The following is a 15,340-nucleotide window of genomic DNA, read 5'->3' on the forward strand; positions in this document are numbered from 1 at the left end:
AGGAGGAGGAGCAGGACAGGAATCATCAGACAGGAGCAGGGTGGGGTGGGAGGAGGAGGTGATGGAGTGACAGCCACCACATCCTGAGCTTCTCCAGCTGCACGCCGACACTAACAAAGAGCAGACCAGAGCTGCTCTCCTGCCCTGTTTGACTAGCAACATACAGTCCAGCCGCCTGTTTTCTATGTCATCTCTGCGGTGGTTATTATGGATGCCTGAGACCGGGCGGAACCACCGGAGCGTTCAAAGTGGCGGCGCTGCTCACTGAGCTCGGGAAACAAACCGCCTGAGGTGGGCTTCCAGTAATGACAGCAGCTAGCTTGGCTTAGCCGACCAATCTCAGCCATCAGTCAGCTGTGACAGATTGGGGATATGAGCTAAGGAGCCGTTTAGCATTGTTGTTCAGCAGGGGTGTGTGTGTGTGTGTGTGTGTGTGTGTGTCGGCACACCAACACACAACCCTGCAGGCAGCAGCCACAAAGGCCCCATATTAATAAATCTGCTCCTTTATTGGTGCTGAGTGTCTCTGCAGAGGAGAAAGAGAGAGGAGGAGGAGCAGGACAGGAATCATCAGACAGGAGCAGGGTGGGGTGGGAGGAGGAGGTGATGGAGTGACAGCCACCACATCCTGAGCTTCTCCAGCTGCACGCCGACACTAACAAAGAGCAGACCAGAGCTGCTCTCCTGCCCTGTTTGACTAGCAACATACAGTCCAGCCGCCTGTTTTCTATGTCATCTCTGCGGTGGTTATTATGGATGCCTGAGACCGGGCGGAACCACCGGAGCGTTCAAAGTGGCGGCGCTGCTCACTGAGCTCGGGAAACAAACCGCCTGAGGTGGGCTTCCAGTAATGACAGCAGCTAGCTTGGCTTAGCCGACCAATCTCAGCCATCAGTCAGCTGTGACAGATTGGGGATATGAGCTAAGGAGCCGTTTAGCATTGTTGTTCAGCAGGGGTGTGTGTGTGTGTGTGTGTGTGTGCACGTGCTCGTGTGTGTTGGTGAACGAGGAGCAGGGGAAGACGATTGTTGCTGCTGTTGTTACAGAGGCATCGATATGCTCTCGACAGGCCATTTTTCCTTTGTCTTTTCCCAGCCAAGGCTTGTTGCTGGGGCAACTAGCACCATTCCCGTTCACACTGTTGCACCACTGGAAGGTTTAATAACACCGATCTATTCACCATATTCTGCCTCGGTCAACTCCGACACAAGCATTTCAAGCAACCCCGAATATTAGAAGCGGCACCAAGCTGACCAAACGTGCAGTACCGTACCTGTCCATGAGGTTGCATGGCGCTGTAGGGCATGTTCTGGTTCAACACCTTCTGCTTCATCAGCAACATCCTCTTCTGCTCATCACTCAGGTGCGCCGTCTGTCCCGGGATGGGCCCCTGGGTCTGCCCTGGCCCCGCCCCCTGGCCCCGCCCCCTCCCCCTCCCATATAGGGAGGCATCATGGGGTTCTTCACTTGGCTGTTCCCCGCCATGGGCGGAGTCATCCTCTGGCCGATGTGGTCCACCCCGCTGCCGCTGAAGTGGCTGAGAGGTTTGGTGTTGCTGTAGGACAGCATGGCGGCCGTCTGCTGCTGCTGCTTGGTCATGGCGTTGGGGTTGATGCCGGCGGGCGGCTGCTGGCCCATCATGCCCAGATGGTTGTGAGGGAGGTAGTTGTTCATGGGGGCTTTGGGACCGTTGTTGGGGGCCACCAGGGGACCCTGCGGCGTGTTAAAGGCTTGCGGTGGGTACATCATGGGGCTGTTGGGTTTGTCTTGATTAAAGGGGACAGAGTTGTAGGGGCTGGTGGGGGCTCCTGCTGGAGACCAGTTAGCTGCCTGCTGCTGCTGCTGCTGCTGCTTCTGCTGCAGCAGTTTAGCGCGTTGCTGAGCCATCGCCTTCAGTTGCTCCGCAGGAGACAGTTCGGGGGTCACCGGCCCGACGGGCTGGCTCCCTGGGGTGACTCCAGGTGCGACCCCGGTCGTCCCCGGTCCCGTGCCAGCCTGACTGACCCCCGGGCCTTGGTTTAACATGTAGCCGCTCCCGGGTCTGGAGACCGCTTGTGTCTGAGCCTGGGTAGGCGTCTGGGGGGAGCGAGCCACACAGTTGTGCAGCGGGGAGCCAGATGCCATGGCAACGGCGGGGGACTGTTGCAACGGTTGCTGCGGCGGCGTTCCATTAGCAGTGGTGGCGAACTGAGGGCCCGAGGACGGCGGCCGGACCTGAGAAAAGCAGCAAATCAATGACCCGGTTCGACACCATGCAACATCTGAACGACTGAATAAAGCAAAAATGTGACTTTGTCAACGTATCTGGTGAAAACGATTCAAGAGAATCCCACAAACTTGGACCACTGACCTGTGGGGAGCCCATCGGGACCTGGGGGCCACCCTGTGGGGGCTGAGGGGGGAGGGGCAGCGGCGCCGCCGGGGCCGCTCCCATCGCCGTCGGGTTCACCACAGTCTCCTGGGGGCCCGGCGTGGGGTTGTTTGCCGACCTCCCAAACTCTCCCTCCTTCTTGTCTTCAAAGTCCTCGTTGAAAAGGTCGTGCATGTCGTCCTCGGGCACGGTGTTGGCCAGCTCGTCGATCAGCTCCTGCCACTCCTGGTCGTTGAGGTTGATGTCGGAGAACAGTTTGTTCTGATTGGACAGAGACTGGGGGTCAGAGGACTCCATCCCGCCCCCATCGTCCAGCGGCTCCTGCTTCAGGTCCTTGAGGAGGCTGAAGCTGTCCTCCAGGTCCAGCGAGCCGTTCAGCTTCATGTCGGAGAGGTGGCTGCCGCCGTTCTTCCCCAGGTCGTCCGCTGCCTGGCCCACGTGGTTCCCATTACTGGTCGTAGTGTTTCCAGCGGAGGTGTTGGGCCCGCCAAGGATTGGCTTGATGTCTATTTGGTGATGAAGCGGGGAAATGGGCGGCCCGTTGTTGTTATTGTTGTTGTTTGTGAGCCCCGTTAACGAGTCCAGACCCACGGGGCCGTCCTTTCGTACACGTTTGGTGGGTGAGTAGCCGCCGCCATCACAGACGCCGTTCTGCTCGCCGTTCAGGGGCGACCGCGCGCTGTCCAGCTTTCTCTTGACCGTCTCTTGAAGCTGCAACAGACAGAATAAAGGGGTTAGAACCAGAGATGGAACACGCTGCTCAATGGCTTCATGCTCTCCAAGAGCAATTAAATACCTCTGAAACATCAAACATGTTTCAGATCCAATGTGGCTGATATAACCACACACACACACACACACACACACACACACACACACACACACAGAAGTCCAAGGAGGAGCGAACCAAGTTGAGAATAAGAGCTTTCCCATCTGCAGCACTCTTTCCATCACCACCACCAACAAATGAGTGGGTACGACGAACCATTCACACGTGCACTCCAGAGTCCCATGAGGATATCTGCACAGCGTGCACGTTCACATGTGCAGCTGACAAATATTGGAGCTCCTCTGGCTGGGCTGAGGACGGAGGGTGCTGTGGGAGGAGATGCAGCAGGCTCTTAAAGGTGCTTTAGATATGTGGACTTTATTCTCCCTGGATGCATGAAGGAGGCTCAGAATCTGAAGATGTTTGCTCCTCGCCACCGAACGGGGAGAAAACAGCCAACGAGTGAAGGCATTCCTGACCCAGGCATGATTATTTTACAGAATCGTCAGGACAAAAACCTAGATGATGTTGGAAATTTGGATTTTTCCGTGCATATCAGCCTTCACGCTCGTTCGTTTCATCTAATCAAGTCGTCATTAAGAAGAAGATGCTCTAAGAATGAGAGACGGGGGGCAGAGAACTCCTTTATTAATGGCTCCTTCTGACCCAAATTCAAGATGAAATGTAGGAAATGCCTGCTTAATACACACATATATATTTATTATTTTAGAAGGAGAATGACATAACCTGTTTTATTAGCTGTTGCTTCAGAACATATTCATTTATAAATGCACGTGTGTATGATTCACACGTGCCTGTGGACGCGTCAGATTAAATATTTAATCAGTAATTCTCACTTTATTCTGCTTTATTATTAAAAAATGAAAGCAAAGCAGAAACGAGCAAAGTTGAATTCCAACACTTGGGGATATCTAAGAAAATGAAATGATGGGATGTAACAATTAAAGGAGGTTTCTTGATTAAGCTGAACCTCAAAGAGCCCCGTTCAGGACGGGGGACTGGACCACACGGGAGTGTGTGAACGCTCATTATTCACACACAACAGCAGCACACTAAATATATTCAGCTTGTATTCTGACCCTGAGGTGGACCCACTTCAGCACATGCACGCGCACACGCACGCGCACATGCACCACCCACTCCTGTTCTACAGGGGAGTGGGTCCACATGGCGGACCTGTCAGACCGGTTCTCCACCACGGCTGCAGCCTCCCTAACGTGACAGTGTGATATAGGAACTGTTTCCAGCTCTAATGCGCAGCCAGGACCAGCACGATTCTGCACCGTCCAGACTCGGCTTCATCACCTGTTGGTGCGTCAGGTCCGGTAATCAATGGTTCTGAATGATTCAGGTCTCCTGCACGTGGCGAGTGTGTGTTGAGTGTGTGTTGAGTGTGTGCGTGCACGCGTGTGCTCCAGGTTTTCCTTAAATACCACTGATTCACGCCGATAATGACAGACTCGCCTTTCAAAGCCCACCTATGAAACGCCCCGTAATTATCCAGGTGGTGTGAACTATAGCGCCCTCCTACGTGCACACACACACACACACACACGCGCCAAATTTAAGAAAGCAGAGTAAACTTTAATTTTTTTTAACTCAGAACCTTGGTGGAGACTGCGACAGTGACATATTACATTGCTTTAACTGTGGCTAATTAATCATTTGTTTCTCTTTGATCACTTAGCCATGTAATTACAACATATGCGGCGCGCGTGACACGTGACAAACACGCCGTCGTAGGGACACATGGAGACAATCGCTAAAGTCAACCGGAGCTCTTAGTGGGAGCGGAGCGGGAAAGAGGAAAGGATGAGGGTGGAAAAGAGCAAGGATGACCCCCTGCCACTGTGCGATTGTGTGTGTGACACACACTCCCACCGACCGCTCCGCTCCTACCTCGGCTCCAGCGACACACAACGACAAAGACATCCCAGAGACAAAAGTGGGAACGCAAACGCGTGGAGGGAAAGGGAATTATTTCACACGCAGGTCTTCTTCCTGTGAGCGGAGGAGCTGACAGGACACGGGGATAAAGAAAGAGAGGAGCGAGGTGGGGGAGGAGATGGGTGGCATGATGGAAAAGCATAGCACGCCAAATGACAGTGATGAGAGGGTGATCAGAGACGGGGAGGGAGGGAGAGACCCAACCACTAAGGTGCTGTTGTTATAGCAACCTGCTGCTCTGCTGCTTTGTGTGCTGCATCCTCCTCCTTCCTCCTCCTTCTCATGCTCACTTACTCCCTCTCTTCACAGGCTGAGCATCGCGTCCAATCTAAAGTCTCAATATCACGAGAGCGCCTGCACGCTGGACCGGGCGGACGCAGACGTTCACATTTATTTATCCAGGAAGTAAACGGCACCCACTGACGTGTATTTAGACGTACAACAAAACTGTTCTTCCACGCCAGCCTCCATCAATATGAGCTCCTTCTGGGTTCTTACCCACCAACCCACCAGGAAAAGGGCTTTGATCCACATATTAGCTAAATACGAAAGCTTCTTATTCTCTGTTATTCTAGGTTATTTTTCCCTGCGTGATTAATCTGCCTCGTGCAGCGTCTCTCCCGTCATCTGGGTTCGTTTAGGCTGCACATACAAGCACGCAGGACCCGCAGCTGTCAGAATTGTATTTAGCTCCAGCTGCGTGGGGCCGGTAAAGGCCGTGCCACTTCACGTGCACGTGCCTTTTCTTGGCCTGGCTCACCAGAATGTGAAAAGAGTCAATGGAATCAAACAGGACTTTAATTAGTAAAGGCGCGCCCTTGCTGGGGCGATGGGTAATGTAACCCATTAACTATTGTTCTGTCTGCAGCTTCCAATCTAACCAGCAGCTTCACAGACAGCACAGACAGCACAGACAGCACAGACAGCACAGACAGCCAGCAGTAACAACCAGGCGTCCGGTCCTGCTGGGGTCCAGTTAACTGGTGTCGCCTGTCCACCGTTGAGCTACTGAGTTCAGCTAAACAGACGAGATGATCTAAATTTAGCTTTAGCATTTAGATGTGAGCAGAGCTGCTTCAGTGAGCCCGGTGTTGGCCCGGATGGGTTCTGACGCTGGACGTGTTGATCACAGATGGAGACGGTAATAAACCTGCTTATTATTGTCATGTTCAGGAAAAACAAGGCGCCTGTTCAGCGACACGTCTCCTCCTGCTCTGGGTAACTGGGAGGAATCCAGTGAGTTTAATAAGACTGGGAATGACGCGTTGGGATTTAACGGAGGTGAAACACGGAGGTTGAGAGCAGACGCAGTTTGGACCAGCAGTGGTCCCAAAGTTTCCCACGTGTGGTCGTTGCCGGAAGGGCCGAGGGTTCAGTAGGTGACAAGGAAGGAAACCAGGAAGTCAGGAACATGGGTCCGTTTGGCAGCAGCCTAGCTTAGAGGAGGTAAAAGATCCATACGGTTATTTCAATAACCAGAAGTCACGCGGTTCCCAAAACCCAAAAGGACAGAGTTTGAGTTTCCTGAGCACATTCCTGAGCGTTGGGCAATAAAGGAACACAGCACAAAAAGAGTCTGTGGGAGTGAAGGACAGAAACCTCCAAGTGACAAGAGGAAGGTAAAAACAAAGGAAGCATTTGGCCCCCGTCCCAGAGAAGGGTGTACGAGTCCGTGTGTGTGGAAAAAGCGCCTGCCAGTCTGTCTCCTCTCCATGGGGGTCTAAACAACCGCAAACACGCCCCCGCCCCTCGCACACACACATATGCACACACACACGGGCACAACGTTTATTGAAATGTTGGTTTGGGCAATAAGTTCTTCCTTAAAAAGTGTATTTGACAAATCTTTGTGTCTCCGAGGAGGAGACCCCACAATCAGCCCATTAATTTAGTCCGTTTATTAATTCATTTAATGCATGTTACAGAAGAGTGGAGGACAAAAATTAAAACCGAAATCCAAAGATGCGTGTGAACCTCGTGCGCTTTTGCGTGTGCGAACGCAACGTCCTGCCGGAGTTATGGGCTGCGACCATCGCGAGGAGTCACACGTTGGTCAGGGTTTAGCTTTAAATCCCAGGTTGGAAAGGAGGGGTCATTATGGTTCAGGTGATCGTTTAGGTTGGACTGTCCACAAGGAAAGCTGTCATTATGAGGGGCCTGTGTGTGTGTGTGTGTGTGTGTGAGAGAGAGAGAGAGAGAGAGAGAGAGAGAGAGAGAGAGAGAGGGACACACACGCAGGGGCTAAGAGCTAGTGTATGTTACACATCCAAGTGTGTGTATTTGAGAATGTACATACCTGCCATGTTTGTGTACTGGGTCACCTGAATGACTGTTTATGTGTGTGTGTGTGTGTGTGTTTGTGCGTGTTTGTGTGCAAAGACAAAGAAGAGAAGAGGAAAAGCAGAGAGAGCTCAGCAGATATAAAATGGAGGGGAAAGAGAGTGGGGGGGAAACTGTGTGTTTGCATGTGTGTGGTTCCATGGCCGAGCAGCTCCTCTCTATTTATAGAGCTGCGGCTCCTTCCTGTTTCTGGAGCGGTACCATCACGCCAGGACTGGGTGGAGGGGAGACAGAGGGAGGGGGGGGGAGGGAGGGGGAGGGAGAGAAAGATGAGGAGAGGGAGGAAGTGAGTGGGTGTGTGGGAGGGGAGACTGGTCATGTTTGAGTCTTTAGTAAATCAACAGATCCACCCCCTCTCTTTTTTCTTGCTTTATCACTCTCCCTCTTTCTCCCCCTCCCACCCAATCTCCCCCTTCTCCCCCCTCCCGCTCCGGCTCAACAGCATGGGTTCAGTCTGCGGCGGAGGCACAAAACACGCCGGGGACCGAGCGAGGGAACGAGAGGAAGGAGGAAAAACAAAACAGAGCTGGAGGATTACGGGCGGAATCTTCTGAGGCTCGCAATGTTGCCGGGTAACCGGTGACCTGCTACCCCCACCCAACCTGGAGGCAGCACCAGAATGGAAAACACAGACGGGCTGCAGGTGCAGTGGTGAGCAGACGTCGCCGACAGCCACCAGGAATCAAGAAGATGTTGGGTTTTAATGGTGCTGAACCAACACACACCAGCACTGTTCTAAAAAACAACGATGACAGCACGAGTGGGTTGTGGAGTCCAGGAAGAGACACAAAAGAGTGTGTTGGGGTGCTGGTTTCATGGCCAGATGGTGACCAGGAGGAGTGTGACAGCTGTGTGTGTGTTGATCAATGTGTCCAACACCTGTCCTGGCTGGACACAGCACAAAAGAAACACCAGAGGCCCGTTAAACTCAACAAGGACAACACCAAACCCTGGGGGGGGGGTGGGGGGGGGCAACATCAGAAGAGTGAGGGAGGAAGAGAGACAGCTAAAGAAAGAGTGAGCGTCTGGAAGAGGAGGAGAACGATGGCGAGGGCAGGTGGAGCGCCAGTGGGAGTGTGTTTGGATGCTAGCATGAGTGTGTGTCCGCGTGTGTGTGGGGTGGTGATTGGACGGTGGGCGATGTGCAACACGGGGCAAGTGCACGATTGGCTGCACTGTAACCCCGTTGGTTTCTGCTGCTGTCAGAGCCCCTCACACACACACACACACACACACACACACACACACACACACACACACTGTTGCCTCCGAGCTGGCAGGGAGGAGAGGGAGCAGGGCTGCTATGGTAACAGATGAGTCGAGGGGCCCTGATGGCTATTTGGCAACACGACCACAATCGGAGTGGCTGCACACGCACGCATGAGTGTGAACGAGTGTGTGCTACATTTAAGTGGCTTTGCTGTCCAGAAACCATGCTGAGTGTGTGTGTGTTGGCTGAGGGGAATGAACCCATTTAGCTGGTGTGCGTGTGTGTGTGTGTGAGACAGAGAGAGAGAGAGAGAGGGCGAGCGAGCTCCAGATGCCCTCAGCCGTGCAGATCGATGGCCACATGAGAGCACATCCCACTAACCGGAGTCACGACACACCGTCTCCTCTTCCCGTCTCCGACTGTGGGACACGCGGGAAGATAAAGCAAATGTTTGGCAGCGAGCTGAGGCATCAGCTGATTAACGAAGCCGTCACTTCGTCTTTGTAAATCAGCTAAGAGCGCAGCAGCAGGATGTTTGGGGGGAAACAGTCGTTCCACTTCCCTCCTGCCTTCAGTCTCTTTCTAATGCTTCTTGTGTGTAACTAGGTCAGGCAGTAGTCGACTGCTGTTGCCTCTGAACACACACGCTGCTCCAGTGTGTGTGTGTTTACACTGCCTAGACACACTTTAACTACATGTGGAAAGAACAAAGTCCAAACCAAAAGTCTTACACTGACACACACTCGGCCAACGTCAGCGTTACGTTGCATCACGAGCATTTTCATGGCTTAAATGAGACATTTTGTGTGAACATGAACCTCAAAAAAGCTGGGAAATGATCCTGATTTGATGCATTTTTGTGCGGAGGAAGTTCCAATTCCGCCATGTCACATGACTTTCACCCTATGTTTACAAACGTATAGCCAAACGCTGCCTTCTTCCACGGTGGCATCACTGTTTTAGTAGTGTTGTCTTTTTATTATGAGATGTGAATGGGTGTGTGTGTGTGTGTGTGTGTGTGTGTGTGTGTGTGTGTGTGTGTGTGTGCTCCAGCCTCTGGGATGGAGTCATGAGGGAGGCCTGAAGATAGAAGGACTAATCCATCAAGAACTTTACAGCACACCCCCTCATCTATCCCTGCTTCCTCTTCCTCCCGTGGCGGAGGGATCTCTACCTCACATGTAATGCAGCAACAGCGGCGATGCGCCGTTCTGTCTCCGTGTCTCGGTGCATGTAGTCCTCCTCGCACGCCTCCGATCTGAACCTACACGGTCCATCCCGCCGCTCCCTCGTCCCCGGCTCGTCCCCTCTTCCTCTTTTCCCTGCGACTACTTTGACTTGTGTCATGCATCATCTGTGAGGAGCGGGCAGACCCATCATTAGCTCAGCATGGGAGTATTGATCCACTGCGCGTGTGTGTGTGTGTGGTGTGTGTGTGTGTTATTTTTAAGACGCTCAGACCTGTAATCAACGTGTTAATGATAGTTATCGTCAAAGCAACGAGGTCGTTGCAGTTATTCCAGGCCTGTAGAGCTCTAAGAAGTGGCGGCGAGCCGTAGGAACACACCACACACGTGCACAGAGGGTCCGTGTGCGCTGAGGGCAGCAGATTCTAATGGGGGCGAGAGCAGCTCTGGGTGTTACATCTCAAACGTGCACTAAGAATCTCTAAAGCTTGCAAATGCTTTGTTCCTCCCCGTTTGTGTGTCAGTGGCAGCTCCATGTCGGATCCAGGGTGACATCATCGCTGATCCTTGTTTAAAAGGAAAACCACTTCCAAAAAAGTGTGTGTGTGTGTGTGTGTGTGTAGGGGGGGTGTTACACTGGTTATTTAAATGTTTACTTACACCACTCTGCTTTACATTATTAGATTTAGGGGAAAAAATAGAAATAATCAATACAGCTACTGCGTCTGTGCTGCCCTCTTGTGGCCATGGGGGTGTTGAAGTTGATGTTATTGGAAATTGCCATTAAGTTAGCATCGAGCCAGCACCACAGAAGACATCTGCACTATTTTGGGACATGCTGCTCATCATTGGTGGCTTCCCTTCCTGACTGGAAGCTTGGGTGAATGTACAGCTTCCGTCAGTTCCAGAATTCCAGCCTCTGTAAGTTGGGCATCGAACCCGCGGCCCCGGTTGATGGCGATTTCATACCAGCGCCACATAAAGCAAATGTGTCGTCACAATCACACCCACACACACACAGGCGTAACCAGATCCATCGGAGTACAGGTGCCGAACCTCCTCCCTGTTTTAGCCGAAGAAAAGCAGCGAGAACGAGGGAGAAGGAGAAGGAGAGCTCGGCCAGTTCTGAGGAAGATGCATTTCAGAAGTAAATGACATCATTACCATATAAATGACTTGGAGCCAAACACATCTGCTAATGTAGCAAAATACACACACACACTTCTACGATACGGGCTACAGAGGAGACATTTACATTCAGCAGACTAAACACACACACACACACACACACACACACACACACACACACACACACACACACACACACACGCACACACCATTTAGAACGATGGTGGTGCTGTGATAGAGATTAATATAGAAGCTGACCTCACACATTGCACGTAGCCGCATCCATAAACAACACAATTCTTATGGATTCACAGGAAAGTCCAACATTTATATCGAGCTACGGCCACTCGACATACCCGCTGATGCTCATCTGTTGTTATTTACTCTGATGCTTCTGTTTCCTACCAGTTTATCCTCCTCCCTAACTTCAGAGCCCTGGAGGCATGTTGTCCACGTGCTGCTGGATGGATAAACTGCTGCTTAGATCAGGGACGCGTGTTTCCTGTTTAATATCCTGTCATATTTTGGTCCTGACTGACTGGAGCGGTGCAGGTAGACCCCCTCGGCAGGCTCCATACGAAGCTCTTCGGGCTCCATACGAAGCTCTCGGGCTCCATACGAAGCTCCTCGGGCTCCATACGAAGCTCCTAAGGCTCCATACGAAGCTCCTAAGGCTCCATACGAAGCTCCTCGGGCTCCATACGAAGCTCCTAAGGCTCCATACGAAGCTCCTAAGGCTCCATACGAAGCTCCTAAGGCTCCATACGAAGCTCCTAAGGCTCCATACGAAGCTCCTCGGGCTCCATACGAAGCTCCTCGGGCTCCATACGAAGCTCCTCGGGCTCCATACGAAGCTCTTCGGGCTCCATACGAAGCTCCTCGGGCTCCATACGAAGCTCCTCGGGCTCCATACGAAGCTCTTCGGGCTCCATACGAAGCTCCTAAGGCTCCATACGAAGCTCCTCGGCTCCATACGAAGCTCCTAAGGCTCCATACGAAGCTCCTCGGGCTCCATACGAAGCTCTTCAGGCTCCATACGAAGCTCTTCAGGCTCCATACGAAGCTCTTCAGTCCGATTTTTGCTGCAACATTAGCGTCATAAAGGGTTTACCGGGAGAAAACTGTTGCTCTTCAACATCTGCATCTCAACGTTCACCCCAGCTGTTTAGCTGAGGTCGTTAGTGGACTGCTCGTTACTCTGACCAACCACCAGTGTGAAACACTTCAAGTTTAGTCTCTGACCTTTGACCTTAGAGAGTCAAAAAAACCTGCAGATGTGCATTGAGTTGATTTATTAATTATTGTGTATAAATCTCCACCACGGCTGTTCTGAGCCAAACGAACATCAACTGCCCCAAAATAATGGAACTTACAAAATATAAGTAGGAAATTATGAATCTTTACATGAATGCACCATTAAGTCCACAATCAGATAAGAATTAAATGGCAAACAAAGAATTCTCAGGGTTCTACTGATCCCACGGAGAGCAAAGGTTCCGTGGTGGAGCTAATGGTTAACAGCCCAATTTTACTGGCGTCTCTTCTTCCTCTGACCAGTGGAATGAAAGGAACCACGTACAGGGAAGGGGTTCATGTTGGGCTGCTCTCCTGTCCGACCCCAAGAAACAAACTCCAAATTCCAGCATAGTTTCCTCTGTGGTAATGTTTTGGGTCACAGCAGGATCCTGGAATGTCAATCATACGAGCAGCTACGTAAAGAGGAAGAAAACTATGGTTTGAAGAGCAATCAGGCGCTCAATGCCCTCAAGATTGGTCCAGAGTGACGTGGTGACGTCAGTAAATACGATGTCAGCAGGCATTAAAATTCCTGACAGGGGCACCCTTAATCAAGCTTATCAAGCCCAGCATTCCTCCATAATGAAAACCAGAGGGAGCAAACACCAGCAATTAGACCCTTCCCAGGAGCTTCTAGTCACAGACGCAGGGTTTAGTCCCATCCCAGCCGAGACAGAAGCCTCCTCGCTTAACAACACGTCACACCGCAGAGGTCCACCTGACGGGGGCCCAACAACCAGAATGTGTGTGTGTGGTTACCGGGGAAAATCCTCTGTGATGGACAAATGAGATCTGAAACGTGTGTGAACAAAAGAGAGAGAGCGGCGTGTGTGTGCGAGTGTGTGTGGGACAGAAACGTAAACAGTCTGGATGCATAGACGCGAGCGGGCAGGTAGGTGACAGGGCTGCAGCAGCGCCGGAGCGGCCATTATTGTGCTCAGGACTCAGACAGCTTTAATCTGCTCTCCAGGCTCCCGAAAGAGCAGGGAGGGAGGATAAAGAGAGAGGGAGGATAAAGAGAGAGGGAGGATAAAGAGAGAGAGCACACGGACTGCCTGCGGCTCGCTTTCAACGTCTCAATGACTACATACGCTCCTTTTTCCCTTCCTTTCCCCTCTTCTCCTCATCAGTCCACCCCTCCCTCTAGATCTCCAGTTCTGCCTTTCTCTCCTCCCACTCTCTCTCTCTCTCTCTCTCTCTCTCTCTCTCCCCTCATACCTCCAGGCCATAAACATCCCCGTGTCACACACATGCCATGAAGCACTATCAACACACACACACGCACATGCACACGCTGTCTGAGGAACACCAGCGGTAGGCTTTGTTCCACAGGGTTGGTTCTGAGGTCCCCAGAAACCAGTCATGCAAAAACTGTGTGTGTGTGTGTGTGTGTGTGTGTGTGTTAACCCCCCCCACTGTCGACCACCATTCCACCCAGACCAGTGCTTCCTAACACCATCACTTATTCATGGAAGCGAACATTAGAACGGAACCATCTCGGAACGTCTCTGCATGTGTGTTTAGAGGGTCGATGTTTACAAGAAACAGCAGAATGGCGTCTCTTTAATCGGTGTGTGTGTGTGTGTGTGTGTGGTGTGTGTGTGTGTGTGTGTGTGTGTGTGTGTGTGTGCGCTGCCCCTGCATGCGGGGGGACTGGAAGAGGGAAAAGCAGAGAGAAAGAGCAACTGAGGAAGTTATTAATTATTTTAGCTTCTATTAGTAGGAACACGTCGAGCCCGTACCCCTGGAGACGTGTCATGAACGCCTCTTATTGTTCTCCGGTTGACACACGCCGCTCTTCTACTCCTCCTCCCCCTCTTCTATCCCTCTCTCCCTGTCACATGTACCTTTCCTCTCCTCCCTCCCTCCCTCCCTCCCCCGTCCGTCCCCTCCTCTCCTTCATTCCGCCTGTGACAGGCATGTCACATATTTCTCTTCCTACCTCCCTTTTCAGTTTTTCCTCCAGCGCCACACGTCCTCCATTCCAACCTTTTTTTGCTCTCATTTCCCATCCCCATTGTGCTGCCCAGATCACCAATTTCCGCCTTTTCCGGTCTTGTTATCATTATTTTCACCCCCTTTTCTCTCGTGTCACCACGTGGACCTTGAGCTCCTCACCCCTCTTCACTCGCCTCCTATTTCCTCTCGTTTTTTCCTACATGTTCTTTACCGTTCCCCGTACGAGAGCGGGATCGCCGATGTCATGTGATTTTCACGTGTGCCATTAGAGGACGATGTGCCGCCCAGCCGCCTGCCACGGCTTTTATCCGCTGCTCGGTGACACCGGGTCAGAACCCGCCCCTGAGCCTCTGCAGCAGCCAATGACAGGAAGGTTCTCCGCTTCCTTGTTTCAAACTGGAGGAGATTTAAAGAGCCACAGGACAATTAAACCCGCAGCCCGGGGAAAGTAGTGACAGCTTTTACCCCGTTCTACGAGTCCAGGAATTCAGGCAAAGATCCGCACAGCAGAAAGAACCGATCCGGATCGTGTGGCCCTGCTACTAAGACACGTATCGGGACACGGCACACCTGAGAAAGGCCACCCGAATATTAAAACAGTGAACACTTTTAATAAAAAAAAAAACCAGGCAAATATTTTCCTAGAAAAAAGGAGCCGTGTGGATCTTGGAGCGCCGGTTCCTTTGTTGAGGGGAGGCGAGATAAGACCTGTTAACATGAGACCAACCGGAGCAGGACCCCAGCAGACACAGCGGGATCTTTGACCTTGGAGTCCGTCGAGAGTCAAAAGTCCCGTGCACAAATGAGACACTAATTATCCGTGCACGCACGTGCATTCACGCGCGCCTATAAAGACGCACGCGGATCCGAACGCCTGCGTTCAGGCTCGTACACACGGATTCGGCTTCCCACTGGGGCCTCAGACAAAGGACAGAGTGCATCCCCACACAAGTGCCCTTGGGGGGAGACCCCATACACCCCCCACCCTTTAACCCCCACATACACATACATTAACCCACCCCCTTGCTTGATGGCCTATTTTGAAGAATAACAAACAGACAAGCAGCCCGAGATGGGGGTGGGGCAAACGAGTCCCTCAGTGGTAACAAGGG

General features: G+C 52.1%; 1 protein-coding gene across 1 annotated transcript in view; it reads right to left on the bottom strand.

Annotated features, from left to right (window-relative positions):
- maml3 (mastermind-like transcriptional coactivator 3) overlaps nt 1-15,340 on the bottom strand; it is a 52,425-nt gene that overhangs the window by 23,589 nt on the left and 13,496 nt on the right. The window contains 3 exon segments of the mRNA XM_057035607.1: nt 1,274-1,422; nt 1,425-2,214; nt 2,351-3,082. Coding sequence (XP_056891587.1) covers nt 1,274-1,422; nt 1,425-2,214; nt 2,351-3,082 — 1,671 coding nt within the window.

The sequence above is a fragment of the Takifugu flavidus genome, chromosome 6, assembly GCF_003711565.1.
Source record: "Takifugu flavidus isolate HTHZ2018 chromosome 6, ASM371156v2, whole genome shotgun sequence".
NCBI lineage: Eukaryota > Metazoa > Chordata > Actinopteri > Tetraodontiformes > Tetraodontidae > Takifugu > Takifugu flavidus.